The sequence below is a fragment of the Anomaloglossus baeobatrachus genome, chromosome 3 (genome assembly GCF_048569485.1).
Source record: "Anomaloglossus baeobatrachus isolate aAnoBae1 chromosome 3, aAnoBae1.hap1, whole genome shotgun sequence".
Taxonomy (NCBI): Eukaryota; Metazoa; Chordata; class Amphibia; order Anura; family Aromobatidae; genus Anomaloglossus; species Anomaloglossus baeobatrachus.
In genome coordinates, this window is record NC_134355.1 from 316,240,383 (window position 1) to 316,258,095 (window position 17,713).

A 17,713-nucleotide genomic window follows, 5' to 3' on the forward strand; every position below is an offset into this window, starting at 1 on the left:
GACTTGTGCGTTATATAATAGTTTGTGCAAAACGCGCACCTGTACGCTGCCACCGACAGACACACACGTGCTGTTTTTAAATGCAAGCACGGACGCAATAAGAACCTAACTGGTTTTTAGGAGCGACAATTACTGAGAAGTCTGACACTATCAGACACTGCTGACTGACGTGTATTATACACTAGACTTGTGCGTTATATAATTGTTTGTGCAAAACGCGCACCTGTACGCTGCCACCGACAGACACACACGTGCTGTTTTTAAATGCAAGCACGGACGCAATAAGAACCTAACTGGTTTTTAGGAGCGACAATTACTGAGAAGTCTGACACTATCTGGACTGTTTTACACTGTGTACACCAGCCCCAGATATGATGAAGGCTGGTATACGGTCACCACTAGGAATGGCTATATACCCTGCCTGCCTGCCTGCCTGCCTGTATACTGCTACAATAGTCCTGACAAGGACTCTTCTGGTCACTAGCCTGTATTCCGACCTGGCTATACCCTGCCTGTATATAGCAACAATAGTCCTGAGAAGGACTCTGCTACTGTACTCCGACCTGGCTATACCCTGCCTGCCTGTATACAACTAGAATAGTCCTGAGAAGGACTTTTGGTCACACTGTTTGCAGCCCTGCAACTGAAAAAGCTATAAAGGGCCGCAAAGCTTTCCCTGAATCAGCGACACTCTCCCTGCACTGACTGTCTGGATAGCTGTGAGCAGAGCACAGCGCGCCGGCCGGTATAAAGGCTCGGTCACGCTGTGCAGGCCGGCCAATCACTGCAATTCCACAACTAACAGGGCTGTGGCATTGCAGTGGTCTGCCAGCCAATCCCTGCATGAGGGCTGGCTCTCAAAAGAGCGCCAACATGCAGAAATGAAGACCACGAGTACAGCACGAGTATCGCGAGATTACTCGGTCCCCGCCGAGCAGCCCGAGTACAGCGATACTCGTGCGAGTACCGAGTAGTTACAAGCATGCTCGCTCATCACTAGTGAGGAGGTGTTGTCTAGGCCTGCACCACTAATTGGAAATTCTGCTTTATAGGGGCAAATGTTCAAGCTGATCATCCAACAAACTGCACCCGAAATGGTAGACTGCTGTTAGATAGTTTTCTGCAAAAAAAAGGGGAGAAGGGAGCTTGAGCGGTACCCTGATTTATCATTCTATGTGTATGGTCATTGACAGTGATGTTAGCAAGCGATCATAAAATCCCATCCACTTGCTTGAGCTTTTATAAAGCTTTCTTTAGTGTTGTAAAGATTCAGACATATGATTGGCAATTAAAAGATCCCTGGTGAGGGATCCAATAAAATATGTTTGGCAACAACAATATAGTATACTTGACATGAGTGTAACTGGCATGTATGTCAATGGGCCCACCCATGGTCTTCATTAAGACTGGCATTTCATACACCAATCTTATTCCAAAGTACATTGTTGTAAGTTACCCCAAAGAGGTGCTTGCCTCCTAGTAAATTTTCCAAATCTTGAACAGTCTTAAAGAGAGAAAATGGAGTCTATGCTTGCTGTAAGCTGATTTTGATTTGCACTAAATTGTTTGCCATTTTCTGTCTTTGTAAATTCTACAATATTGAACATTCCAGACTATGAGTACTTTGATGGTAAGTTTTTTTTTCTCGGCACTTTTCAAAAGCAGGAAAAGAAAAGTAAAAAAAAAAAACAAAAAAAAACAGTTAAACCTTGGATTAAGAGTAACTTGGTTTGAGAGCGTTTTGCAAGACAAGCAAAGATTTTTAAAAATTTGTGACTTGGTTTAAGAGCAATGATTTGCAATAAGAGCAAATACTCACCATGCACGCTTCCGGTTCTGACCATCCATGGCGTTCTGACCCGCTCTGGAGGTAACTTTCTGTACATATGTACTGTATACAGTATACCATTGTACAGTACAGAATATACTATATAGCATGTCTATCAATTTGCATTTGTGGATACAGTATTGTACTTATTGATATCCAGTGCAGCACATTGCTTATACTGTACCTCTCGCACACTAACAATTCTATTGAAAGCTAACATGCAGTTTAATTTTTTGTTTTTTTACTGTACTGTACAGATTTTTGTATTATTGTACTGTAATAATTTATATGAATACACTACATTATTTTGTATTACTGTAATAAGTTTGTATAAATATAGTCAACATTTTTAGGTTGTGGAACGAATTGTCTGCATTCCAATTATTTCCAATGGGAAAGTTTACTTTGATATGAGTAACTTGGTTTAAGAGCACACTCCCAGAACCAATTATGCTCGTAAATCCAAGGTTCCACTGTGTAGTGCAGATATAGAGTGCTTCATAATATATCATAGCTGTATAGTAAGACATGGACGGCACATGCAAAACCCTACATTGATCTAATTCCATTAAGCAAATATTTTCAAAACTGAGCATGAGGTTCTTCGCATTTAACATTCTGATAAGACTTTATGATGCCTAATACTATGTAAATCTTTCAATAGGTCACTAACTTGGCAAAGCCCTAAAGGTGCACCAACCACCGCCACAGCAATAGTGCACCAGCAGGGTGGGCGACCATGTACCTCAAAACACCCATGACTCCAGGCCACTCCACCTCACAGACGCACATCAATACAGCAACAATGGTTGCCACATAGCACCTACACCAAGTGAAAGAAGCTAAAAAACTCACCTTCCACTAATTCTCAGACTGGAAACTTAGAAAAAAAAATAGACAAAACCCTCTTGCAGTTGTAGCGGGAATGGGACCGGCAGTGGTAGCTGCGTGTTCAGGGGTAAACAGGCTGCAGTGCAGCCTCTCTTTAACACCATGCCTCCCAGTCGCCACGCCACTTAAAGGATGGATTCTGCACAGTTCAGTTGGTGCTTCACTTTTCTCTCTGAGACAATAAATGCCACAACACAGTTCTTTTCTTAAACAACATAACTTTACTTGGTTTCTTTTCAATGGTTACAGCATTTCTTTGTATCAAGTCTCCTTTTCCTCCCAACTTTAATGGCATTCACCATCTCATATGCACCATTCGTTGTCCCATAGGGTTTCCTTCTCCACTCCACATTAGTATTAGATTTAACGGCCGACCGTTCTTCTGGTACCTGGGTTCCATAGGACACCGCTAGGCCCCTCATCCTAAAGTCTTTTAGTCTACTCTATCCCACCCACAGGGACAGCTTGTGCATATGAAGGACCATGCATGACGACATTCTTCCCTCCGTGCTCAGGCCAGGAACCAGACATACCCTACACCTGAGGGCACAACTCACCTTCGGTCTCGCAGAGGGAATCTTTAGGTTTGGAATCCAGGAAGAATCAGACACCTCGCTCCTGGGGACGCAATTAGCTAATCCTTGTCGCACAGGATCCTGCATTTCCGCAATCGTAGGGGTGACCCTTAGGATCAGAATACACAATTTTGGGACTTCTCTCTGTCACTACTCCTGGGGGCTCTCCTACCCTCCCCACTGCAACCTGTCTTTTTATATGCCAGATTCTCCTCCTCTTCTTTAACTCTTTGTATGCCTAACCAGGTGCCAGAACTACTGTCCCTAAGACACATTTCCACCTGCCCTGGTGGCCTATTACAGAAACTAATACCCAGCATACATATTAAATGTAACCCAACCATGTGCCAGCTACTTCTGCAGGGATGGGCATAGCACTGCCACCCCTACATTTCCCCCCTCTTTAAGCTAAACCATCACAGCCGATTTCACACAGGGGACGACACACATTCTTTCGTCACCACCCAGCCCTGCAAATACCACACCGCTTACCAAGCAGCATTCCATAGCTGCACCAGGGGTCTAGGTCATTATTCTCGGCGGCTGGGTCCAAAAAATGGACAGTTAAATTTTCCCTAACACATCAACGTCTCATCACAAATATACATATGAATACACCAGTACTTCACAATGCAAACAAAACTTTAATAGAAGTAACATGGCCTATAAGACCGAGTCTGTCTTCTGGCATTATGCCACGCGGAAACCGCAAAAATATAAAACGAAAAATAAACCAAAACCGATACTGTTATTTCAGAGTTCACGGAGCTACACAGTTCCACCTCCGAGTGCTTTTCTTGAACATTGCATAACACGTAACTGTCCAGCTCACAGTCCTCCATCTCCATTGAGTTTGCCAGTTCTTGGGGGGCTAACGTGGGTAGGAACAAACAGGGGTAAATGTTTGACTAAAAGAACACCGTAAAAGACCACCTGCTCAGTCCTGACTGCCCAGATGGAAGTTAACCAGCGCATTATCACCCTGGGAGATACCAAAGACCGCCGTAGTGGCCGACACATCTCCTACATCCATCCGGGACGGAATTGCAGGTGATGGAGTCCTTGCTATCAGCGTCCTCACTTGGTGTATTGGACCGTTGCCGGGGCACTTCTCCCATGTCCACTCCTTTCTGAGCCAAGATATAACCAACCACCCAGGCGGTCACCACAAACCACCCGCACGGCCCCTACTACTTGATGAACCGCATACGGGAGCTGTACCTGACTGGAGGCCCGTCATCCACAGATCCTGCATTCAAATAGACCTTGTCCTCACTGCCTTCCTCTCAGAAAGGCGTACCCACGATCGTAGTTCATAAAAACAAAATGACTATGAGTAAAACGACTAGTGGTAGCACCTCCCTCGGGCTGCTTCAACTGCTTCACGCACGTTAGGTATTCCCGCGCCACCATTCTAACAGGGGCTGTTGGTTTCCCTTCCGCGGGGCTCACCACTTCCGTAAGTCAGTCCTGGAGTCCGCCCGGGCGTCGCTCCATCTTCTGATCCAGGAGTGCTTCCCACGCTCGACCTCCACTACCATGGGAGCGCTGGCCCAACCACCTGGCCTCGCGCACGGTTTCGAGTCCAGGCCTTTTCTCCATCTCTGTACGCATACCTGCTGCCTCTGATTTCCAGGGTACAGGCTGGAAATCCCCTGTCCCTGGTCACTCCTGTGGGAGTGCAGTCCTCTTCTTTGGCTGCACCCGGCTTTTTCTCCTTACCGCCAGCCGCATTTTGTGGTATAGCTGCGGCTGGGGTTTTCTCTCAGACTTCACCCTCCGGGGTTGACGACAGTCACTGTACCTCCAGAGGGTGGGCCAGTGCTTCGTGCTGTTGCACTGTTGCTCCGCCCATGCTGAGCTCGTCGCTCTTCCCTGGCAACCGCCGCCATCTTGACTGTTCTCAGCCGCACACGGACAGGAATACTTCTTTTTATCAATGCCATGCAGCAGGGCCAAGGCACGAGAGTCCATCCTGCCGACTATGCCATTTTGTAGCTGGCACGGGGCAGGCAGTGGTACCTGTGTGTTCAGAGGTCAACAGGCTGCAGCACAGCCGTTCATTAACCCAATGCTTCCCCGTCGCTGCGCCACTTAAAGCATGGATTGTGCACAGCCCAGTTGGTGCTTCACTTTCTCTTCAAGACAATAAATACCACAACACAGTTCTCTTCTTAAACAACATAACTTTACTTGGTTTCTTTTCAATGGTTACAGCATTTGTTTGTATCACGTCTCCTCTTCCTCCCAACTTTAATGGCATTCACCAGCGCACAGGCACCATTCATGGTCCCATAGGGGTTCCTTCTCCACTCCACATTAGTATTAAATTTAATGGCCGACGGTTTTTCTGGCACCTGGATTTTATAGGACACCACTAGGCCCCTCATCCCTCCATTTAACGTCACTCTAGTATAGACCAAATCATAAAGTCTTTTAGGCCACTCCATGCCACCCACAGGGACTGCTTGCGCATATGTAGGACCATGCATGATGACACTCCTCCGTCCGTGCTCAGACCACGAACCAGACATACCCTACACCTGAGGGTGCAACTGACCTTCGGTCTCACAAAGGGAATCTTTGGGTTTTGAATCCAGGATGAAACGGACGCCTTTCCCCGATCGACCTGACTATACCCCACTTCTGGGGACGCAGTTAGCCAATCCTTATCACACAAGATCCCGCATGTCTGTGATTGTAGGGGTGACCCTTAGGATCAGAATACACAATTTTGGGACTTCTCTTTGTCACTACTCCTGGGGGTTCTCCTACCCCCAATGCAAATTATCATTTTTATATGTCAGCTTCTCCTCCTCTTCTTTAACTCTTTGCCTGCCTAACCAGGTACTAGAACGTCTGTCCCTAAGACATGCTGCCACCTGGTGGCCTATTACAGAAACTAATACACAGCATACACATTAATTGTAACCCAACTGTGTGATGGCTACTTCTGCAGGGATGGGCATAGCCTTGACGCCCTACACAGTCTCCTACTAATTAAAAATGCCAGGGCCAAATGGGAGGAGTGTTGGTACAAGTGAAACAAAAAAAAGACTGCATAACATGCAATATATTAGCTGTAGAGAAAGACATGGATTACACATCCAAAAATAATTGGTCTAATGCCGCTTTGTAAAAATTTACAAAAATGAATATGAGGTTCTTAGTTTAATATTCAGACAGTATGAAGCCCCCTGCCATGTGCTCTATAATATGCTTCTTGTGCTCTATAATCCTGTTACACATTTATTGATAAATGTTCCCATTATTTCTTGCATGTACCACTACTCTCTATGTATTACCACAGAGACAGAAGAATGATTATACATGAGTGCTTAATATTTTCATTATAACTTTGACCTTTTCTGTCGTATGAAGATAAGACTGATATTTCTCCTTGATTTTCTATAAACCTCTGGCTTTAATATTCAGAACTGCACTAAATCCACAAAACTGCTTTTGTGATCCCAACTATGAAGAGCAGCAAGAACCTTCACATGTCATGTTGTAGCAGACAAGTGTTTCATGTCATCGCTTGTCAGCAATCAGTGGAAGATGACAGGAGTGAGAATCTTATGAGTCATGTCTTTAGAAAGAAACAACACTGACTTTCTGACTTTTACCTTCTCCCTACCAATTCTTTAATTAGCACAACCCCAAGTCAGAATAGAAACTCTTTCAGTTATGATAATGTAGTAGTTTTACCAACTCTGTTATAAAAAAAATACATAAAAACCCTTTATGATGTTGTAATAAGTTACACTAAACCATTTGATATATTGACTGTACGTTAAGAGGTTTTTTAACACACCTGAGCCGGGGCTTGAAGAACCAGAATGACCTCCTGAATATCGTTGGCGGGCATTGGTGCTTTGCCGCAGGTCACTTTGTAGAGTTGTGCCTTACACTGTTCGGATTTGTTCCTACACAGATGCTGTATATACTCTGGGTTCTGCCATCCACTCATTGCACAGGTATAGAAAGATCCATGAAGTAGGGCTATAGAAATCCACATGACAGGAACTATCAAAGCATCCAGTGTCAGCTGTAAAAAAACATAAAGCCCCTGGCAGCGGTTACCATTGGGGCACATCTTCTTTGGATTGAGACAACATCCGGTGAAAAATTTCCAAGTTCTACTGTTGAGAAAATAACTAATGATCATAAGAACTAGAGCAGGAGCGAATATAAAAACAAATCCATACATCAAGTTATCTTCAGAGCATGGGCACTGGAAAACTACCAGAGAAAACAACTGCTGTCCGCCAACAGTGAGGAGGGTCAAAAAGCCATACCCGATGGCAGATTTCTTGTCTGAGCAAAACTTGAACAATTTATTCAAGATGTCCATGATGTTTACAGTGAAAATGCTGTATGAGAAAGAGTCAGTCCTCACATAATATATGCCTCTCTGCCAGCAAGAATTTCAAAGCAAAAACCAGTTTGTCAAGTCTTCAGGTATACAGACCGGATGACACCGTGCAGTAAAGCTATCCCTCAAGCGCCTATGAAACGTGTTGTATAGCATATACATTGACTTTTAATTGGTGACTGTATTGTCACCATGTACTAATACGACTTATAGATGCAGTATATTGAATTATGGAGCAGGGCTAAATGATGATGTGTCGCCACAAGGATTTTTTTTAATCTTAGGATATATGCAACTCATCACTTCACTCATGTACATGTGTTGTCCTATACCTGACCAAGCACTTCAAGGGCTGAATGTGATCATAGGACATGAAAGGGTTAAGCACTGTGGGATCAGCTAAATCAAATACAATTTCAACCACTAAAATCCCACTAATACATGGGGATAAAACAATAAGGATACAATAATATTAATAAGATTAATTAGCAATATAATACAAAGGTAATAAAATGTTTTTATTACCATTATTTTTTATATTACAAATAGTTGTGCTTTCTTTCTTTTTTTACTCTTCACTTAGTCTCCAATTTAGCAAAGTGTTTTCACCAGAATTCTTTGAAAAGTCCCAATTTATTAGTCTAACGCAATGCAAACAGATGTAAATGTATATAGAGTATGCCCCCTTGTGACTTCAGCTGTGGGCATTTAGGATTTAATGAAGCACTGCTTTTAATTTTTTTATTTTTTAAATCTGGGTAAATTGTAGTGTTTTGTGTTAAATGATAGTGTAGGGTAAGTGTGTTAATATAGTCAGCGATCACCATCTTCCCTGGTTTCCAGCACTGTTTCGATTTCCTTCTGTGTCATGTGATGGTGATTAGGATTTGATGGCTCACACAGGGCTCTATGTGTGAACCAGAATACACTTTTAGGCTAGAGTCACACCAGCGTATGGCATCTGATGTGAGTGCATCGGATGCAATATGCTAATGACTCTTGGCTCCTGCTCTGTTGCAAGCGTGAGCCAAGTGTCATTATACTGTAATCCGACCTTGCAATCGGATCACAGCTGCGGAGAAGAGGCAGGGATTAATCATCCCATCTCCTCCATTGGCAGCCTGTGTGTATATCGCAGGGCACTCAGATATCATCCGAGTACAGTCTGATGTTTCATTCACACCCTTGTATGGGTGGGACATCTATATATAATTCCCACACATAATTGTGAGCATTGTCCTATACATAACTGTTTAATCCCTGTGCTGTATTTTATTAAATAGGTTGTTCTTGTAACTGTAACATCATGGTGTGCTTTATCCATTTACTGTGACAACAATGTACACTTTATGCCAGGACTGTAATACTACTGTCTGTGTAGGAGGATGTCTGGTGCCCTGCAACCCCCCTGAAGATGTCATAGTTAATGTATGTGTGTTATTGGGAAATTGTATTTATATGCGTGCTTTCAGGTGCATTGTTTGCCAGCCACCACTAGATGTCAGCTTACAGCTGAGGTGTAGTGACAGGGCTGAGAGAGTTAAAGGGAAGAGGCCGACCCACAGTAAGGGGACGAGCAGTGAGAGCTTCCTGATTGTAGTCAGATAGGGACATCAGAGAGTAGAGTGAAGAAGCTGTACTTTGGGGTAGGTATAGCGAGTGGAAGTTCAGTGTTAATTTGGGCAGACCCTCACGATCTCCCCAGGAAGTCCGGAGCAAGTGGGAAAGAAACTCTTCAGTAGCTGGGGTCAGATATAGTGCACATTTGCTCTAATGGGACTTCTGGGAAGCGACTGACTCGAGTAGGATCGGTCTCGGCGAGAGATAACATAGACCTGGGGGAATGGGTCAGCATGGAGACAGTGGTGAAGGAACCCCGTCTGGTGGTGAAACAAATCCCTGTGCCAGGGGCGCGGTTAGATCCATGTGGGACACTATGAACTCATTATCTGCCACTGTGGTGTTACTGGGGAAGAGAAACAATCCTAAAGTAGATGAAGTGATTTACAGGAGAGAGCAGTCCACAGAAAGCTGTAGAAAGAAACCAAACTGTAAAAAGCCTGTAATGTTAAGCTTCGTTCCCACAATAAATGTGATGCAAGTACACTGTGTGAGTTCTTTAGTTAAGTGTTGAACATGATACTGGACTCCGTGTCTGAATTAATCCCGGAGAAGTGGCGTTTTAGTGTCTCTTGTTGCACTGTGGAGAAGGCAGGGGTGCAGCCCCGAAAAGAAGCACTGCCCAGAGGCAGGGGCTCGCCATTGCCCACGACTACAGTCCCTTGCCACCCTCACATGTGCATAATTTCTGTGTTGTTTGCAACATGATATTACTTTGTTACATTACTTTGTGCATTACATTGACTATTTATTTACACAGGTGGCCTTCAAAATGTACCTTGGTATTACTCCTTCTACTATTGGGGGTAATGATAATGGAAATGGATTTTCTCTCATTTTGGATAAAAATCCACTGATTGACTTTGTTGAAGAACTTCCCACTGGCAGATCATCTCTGAGCTACTGTAACCTTCTTACTGGAGTCTTAAAAGGAGCACTGGAAATGGTATTATTATTATTATTATTATTATTATTATTACTCCTATTATTATTGCTCATGAATGTTATACATTGCTCTGCTCTGTATCACATCTTAAAATATTTCGATCAGCATGTTTTCCAGGTTTCTCCAAGATATCATGACGGGGTGGGATGTCACATTGGCCAGGCCTGGTTCCATAACCCCGGCGGTGTCAATAAAGACGAAAGGGTTATTTACAGGGGAGATAGAGTTTGTATTCGTGACGCCATCTGTGGTTTGCGGCTAATATGGGAGGCCGCTGCTGCGGGAGGTATCCTCTGGGGCAGATAGTAGCGCAGCTCGGTTGGTGCAGCTCTCCACAGGCAGAGCTCAGGCCCCAGGGATGTTGGGAGTAGTAGTCTCCTGCTGCTGTGCAGCTTAGGCGAGGGTAGGGCGCGGGAAGGATTGGACGACACAGGGGTTGCAGTCAAAGTTCTTTACTCACTGAAGTATCACCGTCTCTGGAGTGCCTGGATCCACTGTCATGGGCTCCAGCCGATCTCGGATAGTTCAGAGGTCATGGCCGGTGCTTCTCCCTGTGAGTCCTTCCTACTTGCGCTGTGATGTGTGGGTCCCTGTGACTTGAAGCTACGCTGAGACCATCTGCCTTGTATTGGCTCCAGTTCTCGCCCGTATGGAAGGCAGCGAGAGTCCTTTACTGGTGCCGCTCTCTTGTCACGGCTCCTGGCTCTAGTATGCTACTGTGCCCCAGACACTTTGTGGGCCAGGAGACTTGCAATCTCCTGCCTGGCGGATTCTGCTGGTGGGACTTGCAGTACCCACGCAGTCTAGGGCTCCGCACCCTGCTTTCTGCGCTCGGTCCTGAGGGAGCTATGGCTCAGCTCTCTCCTCAGCGACCGTCTTCTCTCCCTGTGTCTGTGTCTATCCGTCTGTGTGTGTGTCTGTCGCCTTACTCCCCCTTGAAGATGCTCCACCCCCCCCTGGTTGCTGAACTAGTGGGCAGGAGGCCCCATAACTTGTAAAGGCCACCCCCACAATCCTACCCTAACCCAGTCCTAGTGGGAGGGCAACTGACTGTGTGTTGTGTGGATTGTGGTGGTTACCGGCAATGACCTCCTCTGTACCCGGGATGAATACCGCACCTCAGCCGAGGTGCAGTACCCTGTGGCGACTGAAGCCTCAGGGGCGCCACAATCACAACAACCCTCTATTCCAGAAACCAAGTCCAGAGATCTGTTAGCCGGTTTCTATGAAATGGTCATGAGCTATAAAACAAATTTATGATTACTATTGGCAACATTTCATACTCTACTGTGTTAGCCCTCAGTCTAATCAATCTTTTTTTGCGTGTAGAGAGCTTATATCATCTTTTTTCTGGAGAACACAGCTCTCCTGCCACCCAAGTTCTTGCATAGCCATGAACATTGCAGTCCTTAAAACTGACAGTTCAGACCAGCAACACGGTTGCGCCATTGTTCCAAACTGTGCACCATCCAATCCTGCTAGTAGAAGCAGCTTTGCCTATGCAGGATCATTGGAGCACATGGATTCTTAAGCTGGTTGGATCCAGCGATCTAGAAAATTACAGAGCAACACTTGCAGGCTCCAAAATGTAGACCATGCAAGCATGCACTCCTAGCCTAGGAAACCTGACCAACAAGCACTACACGCAATAAAATTAAAAATGCCATGATTTTTAAGAATGAGAAGACTTTGAATAAAGGGTAAAGTGCAATGTTACGAGATTCAACTATTAAAAATTAATCAAGTCTAATCTGGTTCGTTCTGCCTTCATTGATATTGTGGTTAAAAATGAAGCAAGTTTTAAAGAGCACCTAATGTCGCGGGCGGAGGAGGGGACGCTGTGCTCTCCCACTGCTTGGGTCCGGCTGCCGCTGCGGCTGCTGCTGCTCGGTGGTGGCTCGAGCGGTGGGCCGGATACCGGAGACTCGAGCGGCGTTCCTCGCCCGTGAGTGAAAAGGAGGATTTTTGATTGTGGGGGTTTTTGATTATTGTCCGTGACGCCACCCACGGTTGTGGTGATTTTGGTGACACCACCGCTGCTCTGGACGGGGATCCCGGGAGCGGTGACAGGGAGCAGCTTGGTTGTTATTTCTCCCCTCCGTGGGTAGGGGGTTGGTTGTCCCGGGGCCCGGTGATGGGGTAGGGATGAATGGCAGGCGGGCTATAGGGCCTGGTGAGGTGCAGGATCGCGGGAGCAGCGCTGTGCCGCACAGCACGGTGGTACTCACTCAGCCAATGACGAGGACACAGTTCTCGGTAAAACAAGCGGCTGGATGGACGGGACCCACAGGTGGCTGCGGTGTTGTTTCTCCCAGCAGGTTGGTGATGACTGCCTTTCCCTGCACCTATGTACGGTAGATGGTTCCAATGGGTTCCCACCGGTAACCCGCTCCCCGGCTTGGATATAGGCCGGAGGAGCCCCTTTTGCCCGCAGGCGCTGGCCCTGAGAAACGGTTGCCTTGGCGGTGGCGGTGTCTCCCTCACTTGGTTGGACTGTTGCCTTCTGTCGGGACTTGGCTGTTTGGAAACCCAGGAGGTTCCCTTCACTAACGAATTCAGCAAATTCACGGCGACTCCTAGCCTTGCCGGGGTCCATAAGCCCCTGCCAGATGGTGCTGACTTCTCTTTGTGTACCGGTCCGGTACCGCCGGGCCACCGCCCATCCACGGTCCTTACGGTAGACTCCAATCGGTCACTCCTGCAGATGGTCACCACCGTCTGCCAACCTTGCTGCTCTGTCCAGGCCACACACCCGGACTCACTTCAGACTGCTCGACTGCTACTTGACTCCTCACACTTGCTCCTCCACAACTAATCTAACTCTCTTCCTGCCTCCAGGACTGTGAACTCCTCGGTGGGCGGAGACCAACCACCTGGCTCCACCCCCTGGTGTGGACATCAGCCCCTGGAGGAAGGCAACAAGGGTTTTGTGTTTGACTTCAGTGTGCCTGCTGGGAGTGTGGGGTGTGCGGGTGTTGTTCTCTGTGGCCCCTGGCTTGTCCAGGGCGCCACATTCCCCCTTAGTTAAATGCAGACCGTCCGCGGGCTGCCTGTCCATCACCGGTTTTATTTTCACCAACTGAAAAAGATAGAAAACGGTAACACACATACAATTATAATAACATCTTCCCACATTGGGAGGTACTCTTACTTAAACGTTACGGTTATGGCTTCCGCTCTCTCCCACCCAAGCAACCTGGCCCTGATGCTGCCCCTAAGCAAACAGGCAGCACCCCTTGACCCCAGTCCTGCACAAGTTGCCCGAGCGGGTTCTGTCCTTTTCAGGGGACCCACGTCCATGGGGAACCCCTAAAACCCCCAGAGGATCGCCACCGGTTCCGGTGGTGGCTGGGCCCCAGCCTGCTCCACTGCGGGCCCTTCCTCCAATCTGCCTCTCCGGAAAGCCACAACAAACATTATTTATTTACATGCCACAAGTTTGTGATTGCCCTACTAGTTCTCGGGCCTGTTCATAAGGAGTTCCTTATGTAACATGGTGAAGGGGGTCCCAACGGGGACCAGTTGCCGGCAACGACCGGTTCCAAATCAAAGTTGACAATCAGGTGCAAATCAGGTGACTTTTCCACGGTATCATTCACTTATCATTTTCAAACTTTTCAAACTTTAAACGGTGGTGGTCCCAACGGGGATGGTGACAACGGCATTCCGCTGCCCTTATTCTAAGTCCTCAGTGTCGGCTGGGGAGGGGGCACGGTACACACTCGGGCCTCATTGCTGCCCCTCAGCTTGGCGTCCAATGCAAACCACCCCCTCTCCCCGCAGTGCCGGGTGTATTGCACCAGGTCTCCTGGCATCAGGTTACGGCCTGGGTGCTCTTCTGGCAGGTGGGCATTAACATCCCGCCGGGCTATAAAGACTTCGGCCTCCAGGCCCGGTTCATAGATGAAACTATAGCCCCGGCGGACATCAAACCGCCTCACCTGCCCTTCATACAGCGGGCCCCGGACACGGAAGATTGCCTGACGGAGGCTCTCTTTCTCCCGGATCGTACGGGCCACCAACTCCGCCTTCTTCCTTTCCCTTTCCTCGATTTCTGGGCCCAACCGTACCGGCTCCCTATCCCAGTATGGTGCTACTGCGAGCTCCGGCGCACGGGTCGGGCCACGCGAGAACTTTTGGTCACTGCCCACTGCTGATGATCTGGGCAGAAGGTCCCGCGGTGACTTGGCCTTGGACGCCTCCTTGCAGCGACAACCCGGCGCAACCTCAGCCGAGGTGTGGGGGATGGGCACAGGGGCTTTCCTCTGCTGGGCCTTTTTCCCGGCGCGTTCTATCGGCTCCGGCTCGGGGAATCTCTCAGGGGATGCCTCCGGTTCAGGTTTCGGGGCTTTCCACGGTAGCACCTCCGGTCGGCTACGGGCTCCGGCTACAGGTCGGTCCGCCTGGGCGGACATGCTGGTTATCGCTACCGGTTGCGGTGGTAGCGGGCCTAGTGGCGGGGTCACGGCAGCCGGGACGGACGGGGATCCCGGGAGCGGTGACAGGGAGCAGTTTGGTTGTTATTTCTCCCCTCCGTGGGCAGGGGGTTGGTTGTCCCGGGGCCCGGTGACGGGGTAGGGATGAATGGCAGGCGGGCTACAGGGCCTGGTGAGGTGCAGGGTCGCGGGGGCAGCACTGTGCCACACGGCACGATGGTACTCACTCAGCCAATGACGAGGACACAGTTCTCGGTAAAACAAGCGGCTGGATGGATGGGTCCCACAGGTGGCTGCGGTGTTGTTTCTCCCAGCAGGTTGGTGATGACTGCCTTTCCCTGCACCTACGTACGGTAGATGGTTCCAATGGGTTCCCACCGGTAACCCGCTCCCCGGCTTGGATATAGGCCGGAGGAGCCCCTTTTGCCCGCAGGCGCTGGCCCTGAGAAACAGTTGCCTTGGCGGTGGCGGTGTCTCCCTCACTTGGTTGGACTGTTGCCTTCTGTCGGGACTTGGCTGTTTGGAAACCCAGGAGGTTCCCTTCACTAACGAATTCTGCAAATTCACGGCGACTCCTAGCCTTGCCGGGGTCCGTAAGCCCCTGCCAGATGGTGCTGACTTCTCTTTGTGTACCGGTCCGGTACCACCGGGCCACCGCCCGTCCACGGTCCTTACGGTAGACTCCAATCGGTCACTCCTGCAGACGGTCACCACCGTCTGCCAACCTTGCTGCTCTGTCCGGGCCACACACCCGGACTCACTTCAGACTGCTCGACTGCTACTTGACTCCTCACACTTGCTCCTCCACAACTAATCCAACTCTCTTCCTGCCTCCAGGACTGTGAACTCCTCGGTGGGCGGAGACCAACCGCCTGGCTCCACCCCCTGGTGTGGACATCAGCCCCTGGAGGAAGGCAACAAGGGTTTTGTGTTTGACTTCGGTGTGCCTGCTGGGAGTGTGGGGTGTGCGGGTGTTGTTCTCTGTGGCCCCTGGCTTGTCCAGGGCGCCACACTAACACCAGATTTGACGTCTATAAGCTGAGACCACCAGTACTGAGCTCTTATATACAGCATTCCAGAATACCGTATATAAGAGTTCAGGCTGCTGTGTGGAACGTAAAAAACACTTTTATAATGTCACTGCTCTCTGATCCGGCGCTTCCATCCTCCTTATTCTGACGCCCAAGTGCATTACGCATCCTACGTCATTCACACTGGCCGATATTGAGGTGCTGCGCAGGCGCACTTTGATGTGCCCTGAGCAGAGCAGATCAAATTATTGTAGTGCGCATGCGCGGGCGGTCTCTGACCTTTTCTCGCACCTGTACATTTCAGTACTTTGATCTTCCCTCAGCAGGGCACATCAAAGAACGCCTGCGCAGGACCGCAATGTTAGCCAGTGTGGATGATGTAGAGCCGTCATCCACTAGAGACTAGAGCGCAGCGACACCCATTGGACCAGACCACCCTCTAGGTGAGTATTATAAAAGTGATTTTTACACCATACAGTGCAGCCTGGACTCTTATATACAGCATTCTGGAATGCTGTATATAAGGGCACAGTGGTGGTGGCCGCAGCATAGAGGGGTCAAATCTGGTAACAGGTTCCCTTTAACATGACATGCTAAATATGCTATATTGTCACAGTTAGGTGCTACGGCATGACATCAAAATCAAACACATTATAATGTGTTGCTGACTGGTTGCATTTAAAAAAATTGCAACATATGTAATGTATTCTTCCACGAGATGGCACCTGAAGCAATGTTACAATTTAGCTTTTTCTATCTTTCCCTCACACAGTAGTTTCCAAGTTACCAAGACAGCATACCTGACTGCAACCATGAAGTCAGGCTCTGAATCATTGTTTCATTTACAGTAATTGTCAGCTGTTGACCATTCCTTTTTGTCATGATGGTACCCTCAAAATAGGATGATCATAGTGGGTCCCATTGCTGGTGCCTACAATAATCCACTGTAATCTGTGAAAGTCTAGTGTTCAAATCCCTTACAGCACCTCCACAGGAGAAAAGACGCATTAGTGCCTTTGTGGAGGCTAATAAAAGTCACAGCTGGTTTACTCAAAGTTGCTTAACACTGTATATATAATCAAGCATAAGCATTTCATTTTTCAGCACTGGAGTGGAGCTTTAAATGTAAGTTCACTGCATTATTATAGGTACCCTCCAGCAATTTCATTGTTTTTCGGCACCGCTACGGGCCTACAGCACAAACTGGTATCCAGAACTTCTGACTGTGCAGATATTACATCACAAGCGCTTAAGGCAACTCTATGAGAGCCAGAACGAGGCCAAAACTAGGCTCTCACAGAGTTACCCTAGTTTGTGACCTCCAGCACGCTCCATGAAATACTGAAGCTGCCGGCAAGTAAAAAAATCGCTGAAGACTGACAGTAGCAACACTGGAAAAAGATAATAATGACAGCAGATGAGTATAAGACATGGGGCAGGGGACATATTTAAAGCACCACTCCATCACTAAAATAAAAAAAACAAAACGATAAAGTGGTGATTTAAAGATTATCTATCACCAATCTAGGGTTGTCCTTTTCAGGGGCATTGCTAGAGCCCTAAAAGATAAGGGGCCCCAGCCCCAAAGTATGTGTCTCGCTATACAACTTCCATGCCACTTAAAAGAATATGTATACATATCTACCGTAATTATTATTATTATTTATTATTATAGCGCCATTAATTCCATGGCGCTTTACATGTGAAAGGTATAGTAATTACAGTATACCACTGTTGCTATCACTAAAACACACTATACAAGCCCAATATTACCGAAATTAGTACTGTATAGTCCTGCTCATCATTATTGGCACCCATAACGTTTAAGTACATAATGGGGAGTATCTCCTGAAAAAATGAATCAAGGGAAACAGCTTTTCTGTCTACAGCACTCGTGTTAAATACAAAAGAGCAAATGATAAACAACAATTTAAAACAAAAAGCAATGGGAGGGAACAATAGAAAAACCTAAAGCTGCTGTGACAGTGCTATTGGCACCCATTACATTAGT

At 47.5% G+C, this 17,713-nt stretch overlaps 2 protein-coding genes across 2 annotated transcripts in view; one reads left to right on the forward strand and one right to left on the reverse strand.

Moving 5' to 3' along the window:
• The window catches only part of CALHM5 (calcium homeostasis modulator family member 5), a 42,499-nt gene extending 34,851 nt beyond the window's left edge, over positions 1-7,648 (reverse strand). Inside the window, exon 1 of the mRNA XM_075340033.1 lies at positions 7,109-7,648. Coding sequence (XP_075196148.1) covers positions 7,109-7,648 — 540 coding nt within the window. The remainder of the gene's footprint in view (positions 1-7,108) is intronic.
• Positions 1-17,713, forward strand: part of TRAPPC3L (trafficking protein particle complex subunit 3L) — a 175,673-nt gene that overhangs the window by 152,146 nt on the left and 5,814 nt on the right. Inside the window, exon 5 of the mRNA XM_075340034.1 lies at positions 10,050-10,235. Coding sequence (XP_075196149.1) covers positions 10,050-10,235 — 186 coding nt within the window. The remainder of the gene's footprint in view (positions 1-10,049; positions 10,236-17,713) is intronic.